At 40.4% G+C, this 21249-nt stretch overlaps 1 protein-coding gene across 3 annotated transcripts in view; it reads left to right on the plus strand.

Annotated features, from left to right (window-relative positions):
* The first annotated feature begins 3252 nt into the window (after window positions 1-3252).
* Window positions 3253-21249, plus strand: part of TECRL (trans-2,3-enoyl-CoA reductase like) — a 72383-nt gene continuing 54386 nt past the window's right edge. For 2 of the 3 annotated variants that reach the window (XM_068402552.1, XM_068402553.1), the window contains exon 1: window positions 3253-3550. In XM_068402552.1, the coding sequence (XP_068258653.1) occupies window positions 3317-3550 (234 nt within the window). In that variant the 5' untranslated portion in view covers window positions 3253-3316. The remainder of the gene's footprint in view (window positions 3551-21249) is intronic. The other variant, XM_068402551.1, reaches the window with a different exon arrangement.

Consider the following 21249-nt stretch of genomic DNA (forward strand, 5'->3'; position numbering starts at 1 on the left):
GTGAGTATGTGTGACCTTGGGAATCTGCTTTGCTTTAGGCTGCATGACCTGCAGTACCAAACTCCACATACTTTGGGCTCTGGAGTCTTGTGTCTTGGGGGCATTGTTCAGTTCTTTTGCATCACAAAGCCCGTGGGAAAGGAATACCTCTGCTTTCACCAAGCATTCGAAGTGCATGGGATAAAAAAAGCAATGTGTGAGGTGCTGCTGACAAGCATCTGGACTGGTGGAGATGACCCTCTGCTGCTGACTTAACAGTCGACATTGTGCAGACTGAAAGGAGATGACCAGTTCTCTGGGGAAGGAGGAGTACAAAACATGACCAAAGATGAAAAGGAACTTCAGAAGTGCCTTAAGGCCCCAGCTGAGATCTTGTGAAATCCTTTTGTGGCAGGCTGTCTGCAAAATGCACAGTGCAAGAGAGCCTCATGCAGAGAAGGCATGTGGAATGGGAAGGGAAAAACAGCAGTTCCCCAACACCTCACAGGAAATCAGTGTCATAAGCAGAAACTGAATGCTAAGTCTTAGTCCCTGGCCAGTGCTTTGTTACCTGTTTTGTCATGTCCTGCACAGGTTGATACTTGTTTCAAGATATTGTATTAGAAAGGTGCAAAAAGTCCACTGCAGGTGCTGCTTTTGTTGTGAAAATATCAGCAGTTCAGTTAACCAGAAATGACGGCCCTGCTGCATGCTTTGGGGGCAGACATTCCCTCCCTCCTGGAAGAAGTGCCTTTCAAAGGCCTGTCTGCAAAACGGCTCATGTCAGCCAAGTGCCAAGTGAGGAGAGGAGATAGAGCCACAGTTTGAGAAGAGTTATGCCCATTCTCGTGGCCCCTCAAAAATATCAGCCCCTTATATGGCAGGAAATGCAGTGTGAGTTGAAGCTGTCAGAGATGATTTAATTCTTGCTGAGTGCTCTTTGACTCCTCTCAGAGTCCCAGAATGAAGCTGAGGTCAGGGACTCAGTGACTGCTGGCTACTAGCCCTGCCACATCTCTGGGAACAGCAGCTCATACTCATGTAATGTGGATCAATGAATTTCACCATAGGACTGATCGCTTGTCCCCATGTGCTGGGACTCCCCATCTGCCATGTCGGGGACTGAGATGAGATACATATAACAGCACTGAAAGGGAAGATATGCCTTTTGTCCAGTAATTAATGTTTCCGTTCTGTGTGCATGCCTACATAGAATGGGCTGAATTCACATCGAGCCAGAACATCCAAACCCATTGATGACATTTCAAGCAAGTGCAGCAATTGTCACATTAATGGCAAAACCTCCACTGCTTTTATGCATCTCCCTTTTAGAGCTTGGGTTATTGGTGGTAACTCTATCCCTGATTATTTTTGGTAGAGTAGCTCTCACCCACATTATATGCAAGTAATATGTTTGCTGTAGACATGGTGCTGCAGTCTAATCCTAGACCCATAATTTAACACAGTGAGGAAAGGGCCAGTCACCTTCAGGGAAGTCCTACTAGTTTATGCCAGCAAAGTATTTGGCTCTGTAAAGATTGTTGTTTATCAAAATATTGAAATTGCGTATGATTAGCTTAGATGGAAAAAATATATATATATATTTTTAAGCATTTTTCTGGAATTGGTTCAGATATTTAAGTTTTCATTGGTCAGTAATAAAATTCTGATCATTTAAATGTCTGCAGTAAATAAAAAGCTTTTTTCCAGAAGCAGCAGCTAAGATGTTATCATTTTAAATAACATTATAAATATACCCACAGTAATGACTGCAAAACCAGTTCCTTATATACACAGAAATTAGCCATGATGATCAATATTATTCTTTATTGCTTTTGAATTTAAATAAATTTAGAAATTTATTAATATATGCTATTACAGCTCAATGATTCATAGATTTTACAGCTAAAAGGGGATATTATACCAGTTTTTCTCATCTATTGTACAGTAGTTTATATAGTTTCCTTATAGTAGTCTCTTCAAATAAGTGTATCTCACACTTGGAATTTATGACCTGTGTGTTCTGTGGTTTTTTTTAGCAAGCTATTTTTAGCAAGTCCCTTACAGTTAGCCAATAATTTGTCACTCTCCATGTTGCAACTAGCTTATATCAAAATTTCTGCTTGCTATGTTGACTCCACCATGGTGGTGGTTCCTTGCACACCTTTCATCTAAACTCAGAGACAGGTGTACTTCTTTGATCACAATATAATCTTGTCCAAGTCTAACATTTTTTTTCTTTAGATGCTGACTTGCTTTGCATCAATGGCAAGACACTAACTGATTTCAGTATAGACAAAATTTAATCCTTATTTGTGTTAGATGGCCAATATTGTTATACATCTTCATTCCTACAGTCAGGTCTTTCCACTAACACAGCCAGTGAAGGCATTCAAAGGCTGCATGACTGCATCAATAAGTAACAGGGAATTTTCTCTCAGACCTTAGCTACACAGAAGTTTGTCATGTTGTATGGATATAAAGCGTCTTAGTTATGATTGGGGGTTAGCCTCTTCAGTCAGAACAACTGGCTAAAGAATCATAAATAAATTAGGCTATTTTTACCATTAAGGCTACTTTTGTTTTGCTGCAGACTTGCCTTGTGAAAATTAATTGCCAGGAAAGAATAAGAAAATAGCAAAATGATTCAAGCCCTGAATTAGTGCCTTTATATTTATAATTTAATTTAATTCAGTTGAGTGTCCCTGGCAGAGCTGCAGGGAAAGTTCTACGCCATTGAATAGAGAGTCCACAGCACTAAATACAAGCAGGTAAAAGATCCTCTCTATATTTGCAAGCAACCCCTAAATTTTGCTCATGAACTCCTGGCATTTTGTTAGTAAATATTTCTAGAATAGATGACATCTGACATAGTTTTGTAGATACATACTAAGAGTGCATACGTACACACACAACATATATACACACTCATACCTATACATATGCATATATGTGGACACTTTTAAACATCTGTCTCAGTAGTAAACAGTGGAATTTGCTGCATTCATTCATGATTCCTTTGAGGCTCTGGAATTTCAGGATCTGACTACTTCTAATAGGGAATCTCTAGATGTGTTGTTTCAAATGCTGGTTTAAATAAAAAGGAAAAAAAAAGCAGCAGCAATACAGCACATCACAAAGCAGGTTAAATATAGACATGGATTACAGAGCCATTGTTTTCACTCCTGCTAAATAAGACAGCACTCTTAAAATGGAACGCCACTTGACCTTTCGTGTCTCATCAGTCTGTGATTGTATTTAACTGATGCAGTGAGGAAACATTTTCCCCTGGAACTGTCCCCTGTTGATATGACGATCGCTGCTGCTGGGTCACACCATGCACAGGAGGCAGAAACCCAGCGCTCCAGAACACAAGAGGGATCTTGCAGCTCATGGAGGAGCTCTGTCCATGTCCCACAATGACACACGCACTTTTTTCAACTTCTCTCAGCTTGTGCTCTCTGCTGGCCATCTCAAATCACCACCAGTGCTCAAACATTCAAAAATCACTTACTTTGAAGTGGAAATTCTTGATGTGCAAAGCAAGAAGCAGATCTGCATCGTGGACAAGGTGAGTGTATTATTTCAGCACGCTGGGGATGTCCCTGGTTCACACGGTGCCAGTTCAGGGACTCTATTTTCACTCTGTTGTAGTCTTATTCTGTAATAGAAATATTCTCATTCTTTTCTCTGGGAGATACTCAGAACTTCTCATTAGTCACAGGCCTTGTCTGTTTTTCTCCAGGATTTTTACAAATAATCCAACACTAGTTTCTTTTAGACCTCCTAGCTGCTCTGTGAACTCCAGATATGTCCTTAGGCTGTCTCTTGACACTTAGATTACAGCATTTATTTCAGAGCATGACACTTAAATATCTACTTCAGAATGGATATTCAGTTTTAATACATTTGTAAAGCTTAGCATCTCTGCAATGCTGTGGGTTCTTGTTGGTATCTAAACGTACTCAACTGCGCCCTACTTATCAGATTGGGCAAGAACCTGGCAATTTCTAAAGATTTTTATTTTTAAACAAAGGGTCTTAGCTAAAAGAGGCTTTTTTTTAATAATACAAATCAAAAAATATAAACTACAGTCAAATTGTAAAAGTAGGATGACAGGACTGGCTAGGAAGGAAGTTTACAACACAGTAAACAACAGCTGAAAAAATGCTTCATAAATATTTTCATCACAGTTTTTGTGATTCATTGTCCCTCAGCAGAAGATCTAGTCTCTTGTGCACCATGAAAATGGGAATCCTAATCTATTTAGACTATAGGATTTTTCAGTAACATAGTAGAGCTTTGAGACTTACTGTTTTGCTAGAAGAAAAAAAAAATTCCCATATCCTCACTGGCAACAGCTGGAACCGGTGGATAAGTTTGCTTCAAATGTTTAATTTAATGCCTTTGAAATATGCAGGATGGAATAATACCAGATTTCTAGCGTTCCTGATTACTTAAAGGGTGTTTTTGCAATTTGTATGCCTAGTTAAAGGTAAATGTCTCATTGGTTCATTCTTAATGGGGCAAAATATTTTTTGAGGTTTTTTTTTTTTTTTAATCTAGCCAAAGGGGAAACATGTACAAAATGGTCAAAAAAATATGATGGCTATTAATATCAGTTCTTGTGATAGTGTTTGCTTTATTTAATTTACTGAGCGATATTTATGCAGTTATTAAAAAGGGTTCTCTTGTTACTGAACAAGGTTTTGATCCAAAAAAAGACAGAGTCTGTTTCTTATCTTAAGCTTTCCTATACTGTCATTAAAAGAAATATATTAACATAAACAGAATTAGGCAAAGAGCCACATTTTAGGAATCCTTCCATGACGCATGGAAGAACTGTAGTCTGCTGGGACAATAGCAGACCTGCATTTTAATCTTTATTTTGAATTTTGATGAGCCTGAACATTTTCTACACCTTCTCCAAACTATGGACTCTGCCCCTGTAGCAGTGGAAAGAGAGTTATGAGTGGTGATTGTGAAGTGCTCTCTATATAGAGGTAAAATACACACAGAGGAGCAATAAGAACTGTGAACTGAAAGCATCTGCTCAGAAATCTATGTTCAATTTACATGGCCATTGCCAGCAGCATGGACCTTTTTTATTTTTTTTTTTTGCACAGTACCAAGGGATTGGTGCAAGTACAGTGCAAGGCTGAGATTTCCAAGACTGCCGAAAGAATTTGGATTTTGAATGCACATTCACCTGGCTGTCTCAGTCCCTTAATTTACTGTGATAATCCCTTCCTAAGGCAACCCTGAAAGTACAGAAGTTGAGTTCCTTACTTCCGTGAACACTTGTTAGTATTCGTAAACTTCATTTCAGTTGGTTATTAGAGCAAACGAGACCATTTTACTGGATTATGCATAATCTTCTGCTTAATTAAATACAACATTGATACAGACCCAACATGACACTTATAATGCCTGTTTTCCATTTGTGAGATAATTGTTATTGGCTTAATTTCTCGGGGTTGCTTGTAATTATTACTTGTCAGGATTTATAATAGGAGAGAATAGGAACTATAGATTTTAAAATGTATGTATTTGCACTCTTATTGCATATTGTTAGTAGTTCAGGCTATTAGATTAACAAATCTAAAAGGACAAACTATATTATAATGGCAGAGAGGAGACCCCTTTCTTTCTCCACCTAATAGAAACTCAGGCAGAGTGATTAGATGATTAATGCTATGTGGTTAAATACCAGTCACTGCTTCCAGATGGTTAGTTTCTATGAGACTCTTGCGTATGTATATGAACCCTATTCAGATTAGTGGGAGCTCTGTAAAGTCTGCAAAATGACGATACATCTAACTAGTTTTGGTATTTAGAAAGAAAAGATGTCTTGTGTCCAATGCAGTGTCAGGGATTTAGAAGAGGTGTGTTTGGCTGTGTTATCTTGAGCAATCAATTGACATCAATAGGCTTTGGATCCAACATAAGTAACTGTGAATTAATTCTCCATCTGTAAAATGAAAATAACATTATTTCCTTTGGCTTTCTTACCCATCTTACACTTCGGGGAAGGATCAGTCACTTACATGAAGTGAACAGAGTGGTTACTATAAGGTCTTGATCGTCTTTAAAATTGGTTTAAAAGAACAGAATAAATACATATTTGCCTGATTTTTAAGCCTGTAAGATACATTCACATCATACTGCAGGCTTTTCCACAGTCAGGAAAGGCAGAAAAAAAGTACTGAAAGAAAATAGTAGAAAAGGAAAACCCCAGACATTTTGTCCCATAGTCATCCCCTCCAGGAGCTGGGTCTTGAAGAAAAATACCTAATCTTGCAAAACTTGAAGTAAATTCACAAGAGTCAGCAACGTCGGCAGTTCATTTTGCACATGTGTACATTGAACATAAAATTATTTATAGGAATATAATTTATTTAATATTGTCAACTTGCTCTGGGGACTTTCTCTGTTATGGATATGACATTATGCAAGTAGTTTGGTGTACACGAGGTTTTTCAGTGAGATACTTAAAGAATTTAAAAGAGAAATAGTACTAGTGTGAGGTCTTTTTCCCCAGATTTTTTCTTGGTACAGAAATTAATTCTGAGGTGAGATGTCATGGAGAAGAGGCTTCAGATTTTGGGGATGGGGAGAGAAGGGAGGAAACACACCTGTGTCAAATTTTTTTTACAGTTATTCTAAAAAATGTCCCCAAACTACTTCTGGCAGGACAGCAGGCACCAGCGATTTATAGACAAAAGGGATCTACCTTTGACAGTTAGAAAAAGGCTTCAAAAAGGAGTTAGTAGGGAAAGCTAATTTAAACCTAGGCTACAACCCCGTCTACCTGTCCTTAAAAGCAGTATATAAATGCTCAGAGGAGGTACCCTGGGACTGTGCTCATGTGAGCAGAGGTATCCACACTGATGTGATGGTAGCAGGGGGACAAAAGGCACTGAAGTTTCTAGTTGTACGAGTAGCCTCCTGCTCTGCTCACTGCCCACGAGAGGGCAAGAGTCCAGGCGTACAGATCAGTTTGAATGACAAGGTCCTGGGTCTTCCTTCCTTCCCTGCTTCCCAGGGTGGCAGGCTGGGGTCCTCAGGCACAGCATGGCTCGGCTGTATGCAGAGCATCTTGCCTGGCCTGAGAACCCTCTACAGCCCAGGAGAGCATTTCTCAGAACAGAAAGGTGTTTACCCAAGTGGGCAAAGGCTGTACAAGAGCTGGTGGCTGAAAGCCACAATTAGGCAATTTTAGACAAGAAATTTGGCCCATATTTTGACAGTCAATGGAGGAGTAATAAGTAGCAGTTGGGCACCTTGTGGGTGAATCTTCAGCCTCTTCAACATGCAAATCAACACTGCATTTTTTTAAGACGTTCTGTAGTTGAAAGATGAGTCATACACATTTCTTGCTCAAGGAGTGAAAGAAGTATTAAGCAAGGAATAAATCTCTTCTTTGGCCAGTGTAAAACAGTAGGTGAGCCTAGATGATCACAACTCCCTTTTTCCCTCACAATTTGTTGATTTCTATGAATGAAATTCCAGTCTGTAAAGAGGAGAGGGCACTTAATTAGTGATTTCTTGTTAGAAATATTTTCAATGAAAAAGAGTCCCAAAATGTCTAAGGATTTTGGCTCCCATATAAGTTCCAAAAAGCTATAGAAAAGAAACAGAACATGCAAAATTCATCAAGTCATAAAAATGAAAGAAAATAATTCCTTTTTGTATTTTTTTAACAAATAATCCACATTTTTCATCGTCAGCCACAATTTATGAAAAATACATAGATACTCAAAAATTGTTTTGCTTGGACATTATTCCAAAAGCCTGATGTAGGTTAGTTTTAAAGTTATCGATGTGCACTGATTTGATTTATAAATGCTGCTAAGGCAACTCATAACTGTTTCTGTTATAGCACTCATTGTATAATATTTTTTCTTCAAATTAACTTGTAGTAAAATGTATTTCCCCACAAACATACTGCAATGAAATTAATTTTGCATGAGCTGTTCTTAAGGCAGAAAGTGTTACAAAATATAGTTTTTACAGAGTCAGTCACCTTTGGGGAAACCAGTAGAGAAAGCTTTTTCCCATTAAAAGCCTCAGAGCTCAGTAGTTTTGTGCTATATGATTTTGCAACTTAAGCTATGAGCAAAGGTGCAAACTCAGGTTTTGGCTGCTACACAGTGGCCCTCCTTTTCAGAAAACTTCTTAAGGCCTACAGAAGACAGCTTGCTTCCTAAGTTGTGCAGGAATCATAGAATCATTTTGGTTGGAAAAGACCTTTAAGATCATCAAGTCCAACTGTTAACCTAGCACTCCCAAGTCCACTACTAAACCTTGTCCCTAAGCACCACATCTACTCATCTTTTAAACACTTCCAGGGGTGGTGACTCCACCATTTCACTGGGCAGCCTGTTCCACTGCTTGATAACCCTTTCCATGAAGAAATTTTTCCTGATATCCAGTCTAAACCTCCCCTGGCACAACTTGAGGCCATTTCCTCTTGTCTTATCACTTGTGACTTGGGAGAAGAGACCGACACCCACCTCGCTACAACCTCCTTTCAGGTAGTTGTAGAGAGTGGTAAGGTCTCCCCTGAGCCTTCTTTTCTCCAGGGTAAACAACCCCAGTTCCCTCAGCTGCTCCTCATAAGACTTGTGCTTGAGACCCTTCACCAGCTTCGCTGCCCTTCTTTGGACTTGCTCCAGCACCTCAATGTCTTTATTTAGTGAGGGCTCCAAAACTGCACACAGTATTCAAGGTGTGGCCTCACCAGTGCTGAGTACGGGGGACAATCACTTCCCTAGTCCTGCTGGTCACACTGTTTCTGATACAAGCCAGGATGCTGTTGGCCTTCTTGGCCACCTGGGCACACTGCTGGCTCATATTCGGCTGGCCGTCAATCAACACCCCCTGGTCCTTTTTTGCCAGGCCGCTTTCCAGCCACTCTTCCCCAAGCCTGTAGTGTTGCATGGGGTTGGTGTGCCCCCAGTGCAGGACCCAACACTTAGCCTTGTTGAACCTTATACAGTTGGCCTTGGCCCATTGATCCAGCCTGTCCAGATCCCTCTGCAGAGCCTTCCTACCCTCAAGCAGATCAATACTCCCGCCCAACTTGGTGTCATCTGCGAACTTACTGAGGGTGCACTCAATCCCCTTCTCCAGATCGTTGATAAAGATATTAAAGAGAACTGGCCCCAATTCTGAGCCCTGGGGAACAGAATTTGTGACCAGCTGCCAACTGGATTTAACTCCGTTCACCACAACTCTTTGGGCCCCGCCATACAAATAGTTTTTACCCAGAGAAGAGTATGCCCATCCAAGCCATGAACCAGTTTCTCCAGGAGAATGCTGTAGGAAATGGTGTCAAAGGTTTTACTAAAGTCTAGGTAGACAACATCCACAGCCTTTCTCTCACCCAGTAAGCGTGTCACCTTATCATAGAAGGAGATCAGGTTAGTCAAGCAGGACATGCCTTTCATAAACCCATACTGACTGGATTTGATTGCCTGGTTGTCCTGTATGTGCTGTGTGATGGCACTCACGATGAAGTGCTCCATAACCTTCCCCAGCACCAAGGTCAGACTGACAGGCCTGTAGTTCCCCGGACCCTCCTTCTGGCCCTTCTTGTAGATGGGCGTCACCTTTGCTAACCTCTGGTCAACAGGGACCTCCCCGGTTAGCCAGGAGTGCTGATAAATGATGGAAAGTGGCTTGGTGAGCAGTTCTGCCAGTTCCCTCAAAACCCTTGGGTGGATCCCATCTGGCCCCATAGACTTGTGTATGTCTAAGTGGCAAAGCAGGTCACTAACCATTGCCCCTTGGATTATGGGGGCTTCATTCTGCTCCCCATCCCTGTCTTCCAGCTCAGGAAAGGGCCTCTTTTCTTGGTGTGCTGCAAAGATGATGGAAGCTACTTTCCTATTGTTCCTTAAACCAGCCATTCATGCACCCAGTGCCCTCTCACACTGAAATCTCTTTGGAAAACCCAGTTACTGATAGCTAAATATTTGTGGTTAATAATTTAGGAACATTTAGCTATATATTTGTGAGTGTAGACATGCCGTGCAATGCCTACAATGGAAGTCACATGAACATTTTTATTTTTCTTAAATTAAAGGACCCTTGTGTAGGGCCTGTCCTTTTGTTACACATTTTTGTCGTGCCCAGTATAACACAAGTCTATACATCAATCCAGTCACTTATATATACAATCCTTCTTGCTGTTAAATATTGCACGGTATATATATTACTACATCTTTTGCCAAAGGTTAATTAGGGCTTAATCTGAAAGGCTTGTCTGTCTCTGAAGGAGTACACAAGCATTTTTGCTTGTAAAGCACCTAAAACAATAGCATCCTTGTATCTGCACCCTATGGCTTAACAATACAATGGATTTACACTGGCATGACAGCAAAATCAGATACATGCACAAGTGGTATCTCCAGTATCAGAAATCTATTACTCTCGCCTGTGGGTTGCAGCTCTATCACAGAAAGCGAGCAGCCAAGAAGAACAATAGTCACCAGCTCTCTTTTGCATAGTCGTCTCTAGCAAACAAAAATAATTTCTCACATCGTGACTTGGAGGTTAGTCATACCACATTCATTTTAGGTGAGTAAATGCAATCATTAAAGTAGGCAATGAAATTCTGCAAAGGAACTCTTTGCAGTACCAGGATATTACCTTTTACATCAGACTCTCCTCATTTGCTTCATTCTAGGGAAGTATAGTAAAGTTGCCCTTTCCCAGGAAAGAGATTAATATTTTCATTGCCTTGTATAGTTTTTTTTTCCTTAAATCTTGCAATTATAATATTTCACTTCACAGGACTCTATATTCTTCCTTGTGGAGAATGAGCGGCACCTGTGCACTTCCACAGTAGCCTCATTTCATGCATAGGATTTTAAAGATCATAATCTTTCTCATTCAAGCAATCTGTTGTTAGAAATGTCCTGCCTCTGACACCAAAGGTGCCCAAAGGGATTGAATAACCAGCCATGTCAAAAGAGGGGGCTTCCATGGTAAGAACACACATTGATGCTGAGTCCCACAAACTAGGGATTCTCACAGAAATATGGGTGAAGGAGCACAGGAACAAAACTAGTTGGACATAGGCTCATTTTTTACTTTTTTACTTCCTTTTGGAAGGAGGATTTTGTGGTGTTTTGTGTCATCTACTGTATGTTTTCACAGCATCCAGCACAACGGGGATCTAGTCCCTGCTGGGAAGCACTGCAAGAAAATATGTTATATTTACAAACATGTTATAATGTCTATGCATTTTCTTGCCTGTAAGTATTGAATCTTATGCCTACCCCCTCGGTGCTGGGGGTGATTATAGTAGTATTTTCTTCCTCAGTTATTGGTTACACTTGGTAAAGTAGATAAATATTAAAATTCTGTTGAAGGAATGCATTACACTCATTTCTTCCTGCTCTACTAGAAATTCACATCATTTTAATGTCAGTATAGCTACAGATAGTTTCAGATGAAAGAGGCAACTAGACATATTAATTTCTGCTTGCTCTTTGCTGTCACCATTCTTGTTTCAATATGTCTTTTAAAATGGAATACCTGGAGAAATGGCCTTTGATTTATCTAGAAGAGAGAGACTGTGGAGGGGAGAAGCTGGTAACTTCAGGGCATTTAGCATTTGTAAAGGGATAATTTAAAGACTTACAGAAGCTACTACAGAAGACTAAGGCTTCAGCTAATACTAGTTTTCAAAGCTTAGAAGTGCCTTTAAATGACAGGTTTTATACATCTCTTATTTTAGATAGAAAAGTCTAACCCTGGGGGGAAGAAAGAAAGAGTGAAATATAATAAATTATCAAAAAAAAATAAAGCTTGATTCAAAGTTCAGCAAAAACAAGGGAATGAATTCTTGAGACACTGGTGGTGCTCCAGCTCTTCATGAACATAAGCCATTCTGGCCAACAGTAAAAGCCAGCTATGCTACCAGAGAAGTGAATATTGCCAAAAGTGTATCTGTAGAGACAAATTTCCAGCCAGTGTGAAAATGTCCTCTTTCCCAACAAAGTTATGACATTTTACCCCAGCTGCACATTTGCCTTATTGCATCAAAGGTAATTCACAGATTATTGCAAATTATGAATGTACTGGAGCAATATAAGACCATAGGGAGCTGTAGGTGTTTTATTAGTCTAATAGTTAATCAGCACAACCCATGATGGAAATTGAGGTGTATAATGGCATTTCATATAGGCATTATTGTAGCATTAAAATACTCCTGCCCATGATTTACCAGTCCATCAGAACATGCTTCAGGTTCTTTCTGAAATCAGACCTGTGATTCGTCACAAAATACCTGAGCCATATAGTAATGGATCTATAAATATCTAGCAGTATATATCAATGCTATCATTACAACACATCTGCCTACATTTAAACAATTTTTGGATTTTAAAATGTCCTTAAAATGCAAGCTTTCCTTTTTTTAATATATACTGTTCAGTGCTACAAGAGAACAAGTTGTGGCAGAGAATCTGTACCAGAAGTACAGTAAGCATCTCTTCATTGCACTTGGTATTGTGAAAAGTACTTAGATTTTTAACTGGCCTCATGATGTCTAATTGTTCTCATATATCACCCTTGTTTCTCATTCCTTTCTGCTTCTGTTTCATACTTCCCCTCATGGACCACAGGGGGCCTGCTGTCTCTTCATCTTTCCCTGCCTGCTCTCCCCAACATAACTTTGGACCTGCTGGCCAAATTTAAATACATCTGAAAGAGAAAAAAAAAAAAGGCTCGAAAGATGACTTAGTTCCTACTTGTCTAATGGAAGCTGGTGGCTGGGTAGCATAGTGTTTCAGAGCAGGGAGCACAGGCAGAGCGCATACTTCACCCCTGCTGTATGCCAGTAGCCAGCTGTCAGCTCAACATGCGCATTCTGACTGGGCAATCAGTAAGTGCATGACAGCAAACCAGCCCCAGTTTCTTGCCCAGCTGAAACATCATAGGAGACAGGGAAGGGATATGGGGCAGCTGGAAAAGGCTTTGAGGTCCTTTATTAGTAGAAAGTAAGGTTTTATTAGCTACTCATAGAACCACTTGTTTTGCCAATACATGTTCTCCTGTGAATTTTCTTTTGAGTTAGTTGACCTCTCTCTTGCTTTTTGTTCTCATACAGTCCCCCAAATAGTTTGTGACCATCCTGTGATAAGCATTGGTTGAGTTTCTTGTGCACTGCTTGATTTTAAATGTCAGCAGTCTGCATAGGTATAAAAAAAACATACAAAAACCTCTACCGCCATTTGATAGAAGAGGGAAGACAAATTCAGAGAGATTTCACAGCTAAACTATGTGCTTAATCTGTGCTAGGACTGGCAACCAAAATCCAAATGAAACTCTGAACCAAAATTAGTTGGTATGTTTTTTTTTTTAAAGTGCATATCCCAAATGTATTTTTCTTTACAAATTACAGTGAAAAAAAAATGAGTCTTGATTTTTTTATGAGGTAGAATTTATGAAAGACTGTATTACAAATTAACTTTGGAATATTTCAATCTGTTATGACACAATAAATATATCATTTTGAGTGCAATTTCTTTTACAATTTAATAGTGCATTTATTTGAATATTATTTCCTATTGTGTTCTTTTCCATGGCATGAGAGCTATGTGTTATATTATTTTACACTATCATGATTTATGTGTCATAAAATAATGCAAAAGTAATGAAAGTTCCATACTGATGAGAAAAAAAAACAAATGAAAATAACCAATGAAATGAATTTTCAGCATGTTCCTGAAGCAAGATTTAGGAAAAAAAAACATTTTCTGTTTCTTTTTTAAAATTCGAAGTCAATACAAATTTACACATCCTGAGTTTTGCCAGAACAATTCAATTTCCCTGGTAGAAAAGTGTTGTGACAGAGGCTTCCTGACTGGTTCTGCTGTTAAGCTCTCTAAGTGAATACAGCAACCTTACTCAGTTCCCTTTAACAAAAGGTCAGAAGGCATGGAGGCCTACCAGTTCTAGTCAGATTTGCTCAGAAATAGGTGAACATGGTGAATTCTGTAAATTGAGGGACGGCCTGCATGCTTTCTCTCTGCTAATGGATTGCATTCTCTTTACTTCCACTCTCATCTTTAGCAGAGGGAGAAAAAGCTCTTTCTGGTGTCTGACACTTTTTCAGAAAATTTCTTGCGAAGGGAGAGGATTTTTTTTTTTTTATGTAAGTACCCAGCTAGCAGTACAAAACCAATACAAAATCTTTAGAGACAAACTTGGCTAGTGTAATGAATTGGCATGACTGCACCAGGCAAGCATGTGGTTCTGTGTATTCTTAGATAATTTGACCCGTAGTCACTGGAAATTCTAGCCAGTTGGATTATCTCATATGCCAAAGTTCATGTGACCACATAATAATCTAGGAGATTGCTAAGTGATACAGCCCTCTACTCACGTATACTGGAACTGACTTGAGCTAAAACCATTGTTCTGAATATCCCCAGTTTCTGGAAAGGCTGGCTTGAGGTCAGAGCTAGCTGTTTGGTAGGCAGTTCACTGCAGCCTACCAAGTAAAATATTAAATTCTATATAAAGCCTTTGTGTAGTTGCTGACGACACCTGTCTATATGTAGTTATTTCTGTGTCATTTCCACAGTGAGCTCATCTATTTATATCTCTTTGGACATGACCAGCACACTGGTTCACCAAGCTAACAAGAGAGCAGTGTGGGACGCACTGAGGGAGGTTACAGTAAAAACAGTACCCAATTTTTAATACTGTCTTTGAAAATTAACAATAAGAAAAAGTAATCTGATCTAGAAGCCAAATTCACGAAACGCAGAGATCAATTAGAACAGGTGTTCTCCTGATCAACTTTCTGTGAAATGCTGCTGATTTCTAATAATATAGCATGGTTGTAAAGCAAGGACAGGGTGCAAAAGCAGTAATGATGAAGTATTTGTTGAGTGCTGAATTTGGAAATTACCTGACTTTCCCATTAGCTGGTTATCTGTTTTGGGGTCAGATCCTCAGCTTCAATAAGCTGATGTCACCCTTTTGAACAAATTTACCCTGGCTGAAGATGGGGCCGTCTGTGGTTAATGAGCAGCTGGAGTGGCAGAGTTTCCGAATTTCTGCAATTATGGAAAATGACTGCCTGTTGGAAAGTAGGTGACTCAACAGTGCAGCGGTACTGACGTGTCACAAAGAGAAAAAATATTCAAAGGAAATGTTGAATGAAAGATCACTTATTTGCTAAAATTCTATTATTCAAATTCTTATTGATATTCTGCTAACCTCTAACCCCTAAAATAATTCTTTAGTGCAAGAACTGTGTGATGCAATTACATACAGATCACCAGATTTGTTATAATTCCTTGAATTATAAATGTGAAAGAGGTATGAAAGTGGATAACTATCTGATTAGTTTGCACTCACAAAAGGCAGTATTAAGTTTCCATAATGTCTTCCACTTAGTGCTCTTCCTTGAGTCATAGCCTAGGTTACTAATATGGTATTTTAAATCTTAAAAAGAAGTGTGATTTTTGTGCATTGCTGCATAAAGGAAAGATAGAACTGGAATGGATGACCCAGAAGGTCTTTTCGTTCTTGAATTCCTAAAAAATGAAAAGTTGCCTCGAATGGAAAAGTAAAAGTATTTTTACTATGAAGGTACAGGAAAAACAGGATTTGAGGTTTTTAAATCAACATTTTCTGAATGAAAACTGTAATAAATACAACCCACACCTGTAAAATCTGCATTTCTTCGTAACATTTTTTTGTGAAAAAAGTAGTCTTGAACCTTACACATGATAGCGACTTACTAGAAAGTTAACTATATTTAAAATCTGGTGTTAGACTACAAGTTAAGAAGTTGGAAGGAAAACTTGACCATCAGACCTAGAAGGTATGTGCCAAGAAAGAGGTGTTTTTACAATGAAGTCCATCATGTTTTAAATAAACTGAGGGTGGTCTTTCACACTGTTTTCCCTTTGTGCATTTGAAAAGTAATGAAATAGAGGAAAAGGAAGATTATAACACTTTCAGAAATAATTTAAAAGAATAAAAGGAGAGTAAGACTAATAATTACAGTAAAATGTTCTAGGGTGTTTTATTCAGTTAGCACAAAGGTTACTAAGAGCAGATGCTGTTCCAGTCCTTACAATTCTTTAGCTCGTATTGATGTACAGTGTAAAGAACAAAAGATAATTAATGGTCTACAAAAATGATACTCTTAGTAGTAAGCTGATGTCTCAACATCCATCTTCACATTGATCAATATTAGAAACTATAACTTCACTGGTTGTTTTATGAGGTCTTTAAAAAAAAGGACACAGAACGATCAAGATCATAAAAAAATGTATTTCATTCTTTTGTGGCTATAGCGTCATTATTCTGCCTGGGAAAGGACACTGCAGTTCCTCTATGTCATAGCCCATTCTGAAGAAGAAAGTGTTCGTGTTATTTTTCAACTTGCGATCTGTGTAGTTTGTTTCAAGTGGAAGGGTCCTTCTCTAAGCCATCTGGCCCATAAAACAAATGTCTTCCTGCCCTCCTGGCTGGACGTGTGCTCCAGGCCTTCCCTGGGCACATGCAGCCCATACAGTGTGGTGGCACGCAGAGCTGCCAGACTGCGGCTAACCAACCAAGTATGTGCTCTACTGTTTAGATCCTGAGCTGGCAGTATCTAAACCAGCTCTAGCCTAAAGCAGCTTGGATGTACTCAGGCACAGCAGTGCTCTTGCTAACGAGCTCTGCCTCTCTCTTAGGTGTCATAAAGAGCACAGTCCCCCCCAGCTGCAGCCACGCAGTTCAAGCACCAGCTTTGGATGTAGGGGAGGTGGTGTGCAATGGTTCACATCACACCACATAGATATGCTCACTGGTTCCTCTGCTGCAGCAGGCCATTGTAAGCACACATCCTGGCAGGCACGCTGTAACTTTTAAACACCTAAGGCATGTGAATAGTTCTATAGGTAGACCTAAAACACAAGCTTAGACTAATTTTTTGATGGCTAAATTTTATGTGGTATGAATCTCATAGCAAGATTTGTAGTGGAGAAACCACTGAAAGCCTCGGGTTGAAAAATGGGAGATGGATGTAAAGGTAGAGTTGCTAAGAAGAGCTGGACTAGAAATTTTGCAGTGATTGAAAGCAGCACTGCCCTGAAGTCAACACATATTCAGGAGTGCAGGAGATGGAGACCATGGGCTCTGTTTTGAGCTAGCACTGCTCTGTGAGTGTGCTAAGCTTAACAATCTTTCAGCTTCCCTTGACTTAATCAGATGATCAGCTCTCCAGAGCATGGGTTGGCCCTGGTTGCTCTTTCCCAGAACCCGACATGGTGAGATGCTGATCTCCTGTAGGGATGCAGGTTCTGCAGTAATGTGGCTCGTACTGTATTTAGAAAGCCAGATCATCCTCCATCACATCAGAAAAGACCATCCCTGTCCTTGTGGTGGCAATGCCAGCTCTGAAACCTGCACATCTACCCTGCGCTAGGACACATGACAGGTTTTTGTCTGCAGTCCTGTGTGCCGTATGGTCATTGCCAGATAACAGCACTTGCATCCATATCTGAGAGATCCTGGGCTCCAGACCTCACAGATGTGAGATTACAAGGAGTGAGAAAGCAATTTCAGTTATTTTTAGGTGTTTTGAAAACATGAAAACCTCTATCTCCCGTATTCAAGTCCACAGCGGCTGTACACATTATAAGAAAAGGCACATGTAAACTATGGGAGATGTGCTGTTCTACTGGATGTTGCATGGAATGGCTTAAGTGCAATAAATACAAATAAAATGTTTTCTTTCCTTTTTGGACTGAGAAAGATAAGATGGCTTCTTCTATTGTTCCCTGTAGCTAGGAAGAGATCCAGCTAGCATCAGGAACTCCAAGGGCAGTGTCCCTTTCCTGGCCCAGTACTGTTCAACATGGTTCGGGTGCAACACAGACCTTGGTGATGGTGGGAAGGGGGAAAGGGTACATCCTTGGTTTCAAGAAGCCCAGCCCTTGATTTGGGTGGAGTTGGCATTGCTTAGCAGGTGCATCAGAGAGACAAGGCAGGGTTTAAGTAGAGGTTAAATTACAGCAGTTTCTGCAAATAAGGACTTTTCCAATGCCCAGTAAGACCTTCTGTAACTGTGGAAAAGAAAGCGTTCTCCTCTAAATCCAAAAAGCTAGGAAAAATCTGAACTTTACATACCATTTAGCACAGGCATTGTTTTACAGCTTTAGATCATTGAAATCTGTATTGAGCTGTCTACCTGTTCATATTATTACTGGAAACAAGTTGGCTTACTCCTAAGCACTAATGGCATGTATATTGTATATTTGCATGGGATGTCAAATTATGTAAGAGCAAAAATTTTCTTTCTGTACTGATTTGTTGCTTTTGAGTCAGCAGTTTTATTTTCTTACATCAGTATTTCTCCAAACTCAGTCTTTTTAACAAAACAACCTATGTTAACGTGCTGACTGATCTCTACTAGCAGAATTTCTTATGATGTTCTTTATTTTTTTGCATGGTTATTGTCACAATTCACTAATATCACTAATAAGTAAAACAGAGAGATAAATATTACTAATCACATTTGGAAGAAGTGGAGCTACAGGCTACAGATGGTGCCAAGATCCAAGCAAGACTCAGTAGGTTGATTAATGCTTAAGTGTATGAGTTCTAACTAATACAATGAAACAGGAATTGGACTGCCCAGCAAACGCCATAGAAATCTTTAAGTGGGAAGAGACAGACAAGCTTCTGCAAAGCACAACTCTTGGGTTCTTGCATCACTGCCAAAGAGGCTACATCAGGAAACTGACGCATTCTGGTTAGACTGAGGGAAGCTGGAGATGGGGTGAACCCGGTGATGAGTGCCCAGCCAGGGAAAATGGTGCCATAGCTATTTGTCTCCCTCAAACCAAAGAAATTCTTCTACTCGTCAAGATTTTGCTATATGTCACCAACATTTTATACTGGTATTAGCCTATGCTGCGCAGGTGCCTAAAGTCTCCAGGGAAGGTGGTTTTCTGCATTCTGCTGTCTGACTGCAGTGATGAGGTCTCTCACTAGAGCTAAAGCCCCATAGTTAAGACACAGTTCAATTTACTTCTCAGTCTCTGTGCTTAAATGAACAATATAGAATATTAAATCATTGTCAACTGGAAAGGCATGGTCTTTATGAGGTGTATCGGTGGGTCCTGAGGGAACTGGCAGATGAAGTTGGTAAGCCGCTATCCATCATTTTTGAGAAGTCGTGGCAGTCCTGTGAAGTTCTCACTGACTGGAAAAGGGGAAACATAACCCCCATTTTCATGAAGGGAAAAAAGGAAGACCTGGGGAACTACAGGCCAGTCAGTCTCACCTCTGTGCCAGGCAAGGTCATGGAGCAGATCCTCCTGGAAACTATGCTAAGGCGCATGGAAAATAAGGAGGTGATTGTTGACAGCCGACATTGCTCCACTAAGGGCAAATTGTGCCTGACAAATTTGGTGGCCTTCTACGACGGGGTTACAGCACTGGTGGATAGGGGAAGAGCAACTGATGTCATCTACCCGGACTTGTGCAAAGCATTTGACACTGTCTCTCATGACATCGTTGTCTCCAAATTGGAGAGACATGGACTTGATGACTGAACCACTCAGTGGATAAGGAATTGGCTGGATGATCACACTCAATGAGTTGCAATAAATGACTTGATGTCCATGTGGAGACCAGTGATGAGTGGCATTCCTCAGGGGTCAATATTGGGACCAGCACTGTTTAACACCTTTGTCGGCGACATGGACAGTGGCATCGAGTGCACCCTCAGCAAGTTTGCCGATGACACCAAGCTGTGCGTGTGGTTGACATGCTGGAGGGAAGGGATGCCATCCAGGTGGACCTTGACAAGCTTGAGAGCTGGGCCTGTGTGAACTGCATGAAGTTCAACAAGTCCAAGTACAAAGTCCTGCATGTGGGTCGGGGCAATCCCAATGTCACGGTTTAAAGCTGGGCTGGCTATTAAACTGACGTCAGATGCTCTCTATTAACCCTTTCTCCCCGCCCCCAGAAGGGGAAGGAAAAGAGAAAAGGGAGAGAGACTTAAGGGATGGAAAGTTAAAACGGTTTTAATAAAACAATAGCAATGAAAAAGAGTATAATAATAATAAAGAAATAATTAAATATATAAAAATATATAAAAAAACAAGGTCGAGCTCCCTCAATGACAATCACATCACCACAGAATCACAGAATCAGTCAGGTTGGAAGAGACCTCTGGCACTGCAGGGCGGGCTCTGGGAAGTCCCAGACTGGACTCAGTGACAGATGGGAACTGGATTCAGGAATGCACGGACTGGGATCGAGAGCAGGAGAAAACCAGACAGAGTCCTCTTTGGATGCTGGCCATAGAAGAAGAGAGTGAGACCCTCATGATCCCTTAGCTTTATACTGAGAAAGACATGTATGGGATGGAATACTTCGTTGGTCAGTTTTGTGTCACCTGTCCTGTCCGCTCCTCTCCTCATGTGTGACCCTTCTGCAGCTCTTCACTTGTAATTGTGAGGAATTTAGCAGTGACCTTGGTGTCTCTAGGAATAAGTATAAGCAAGAGCCTTTCTGCATACCATTCCTACTGTTACCTTAGTAATAACTATTAACTTCGAGTGTTATCAGCCCCAGAAGCTGACACTGTCTGAAAAACATGCAGTTAGCTTCAGAAAGTCGGTTATTTAGAAGAAACTTAGCTGAAAGGAAAAAATCACTGAAAGGAAAATTGTTTCTATTTTAGTCCAAGCCAGGACACCCAAGCACAAATACAGGCTGGGCAGAGAATGGTTTGAGAGCAGCCCTGAGGAGAAGAACTTGGGGGTGATGGTTGATGAGAACCTCAACATGAGCTGGCAAAGTGCGCGTGCAGCCCAGAAAGCCAACCGTATCCTGGGCTGCATCAAAAGAAGTGTGACCAGCAGGTTGAGGGAGGTGATTCTGCCCCTCTACTCTGCTCTTGTGAGACCCCACCTAGACTACTGTGTCCAGCTCTTGGGCTCCTAACATAAGAAGGACATGGAAGCTGTTGGAGCAAGTCCAGAGGAGGGCCACAAAGATGATCAGAGGGCTGGAGCACCTCTCCTGTGAAGAGAGGCTGAGAGAGTTGGGGCTGTTCAGCCTGGAGAAGAGAAGGCTCTGGGGAGACGTCATAGCAGCCTTCCAGTATGTGAAGGGGACCTACAAGGAAGCTGGAGAGGGACTTTTTACAAGGGCATGTAGTGATAGGATGAGGGGTAACAGTTTTAAACTGAAAGAGGGTAGATTTAGATTAGATCTTAGGAAGAAATTCTT

This window comes from Nyctibius grandis, chromosome 6 (genome assembly GCF_013368605.1).
Source record: "Nyctibius grandis isolate bNycGra1 chromosome 6, bNycGra1.pri, whole genome shotgun sequence".
Taxonomy (NCBI): Eukaryota; Metazoa; Chordata; class Aves; order Nyctibiiformes; family Nyctibiidae; genus Nyctibius; species Nyctibius grandis.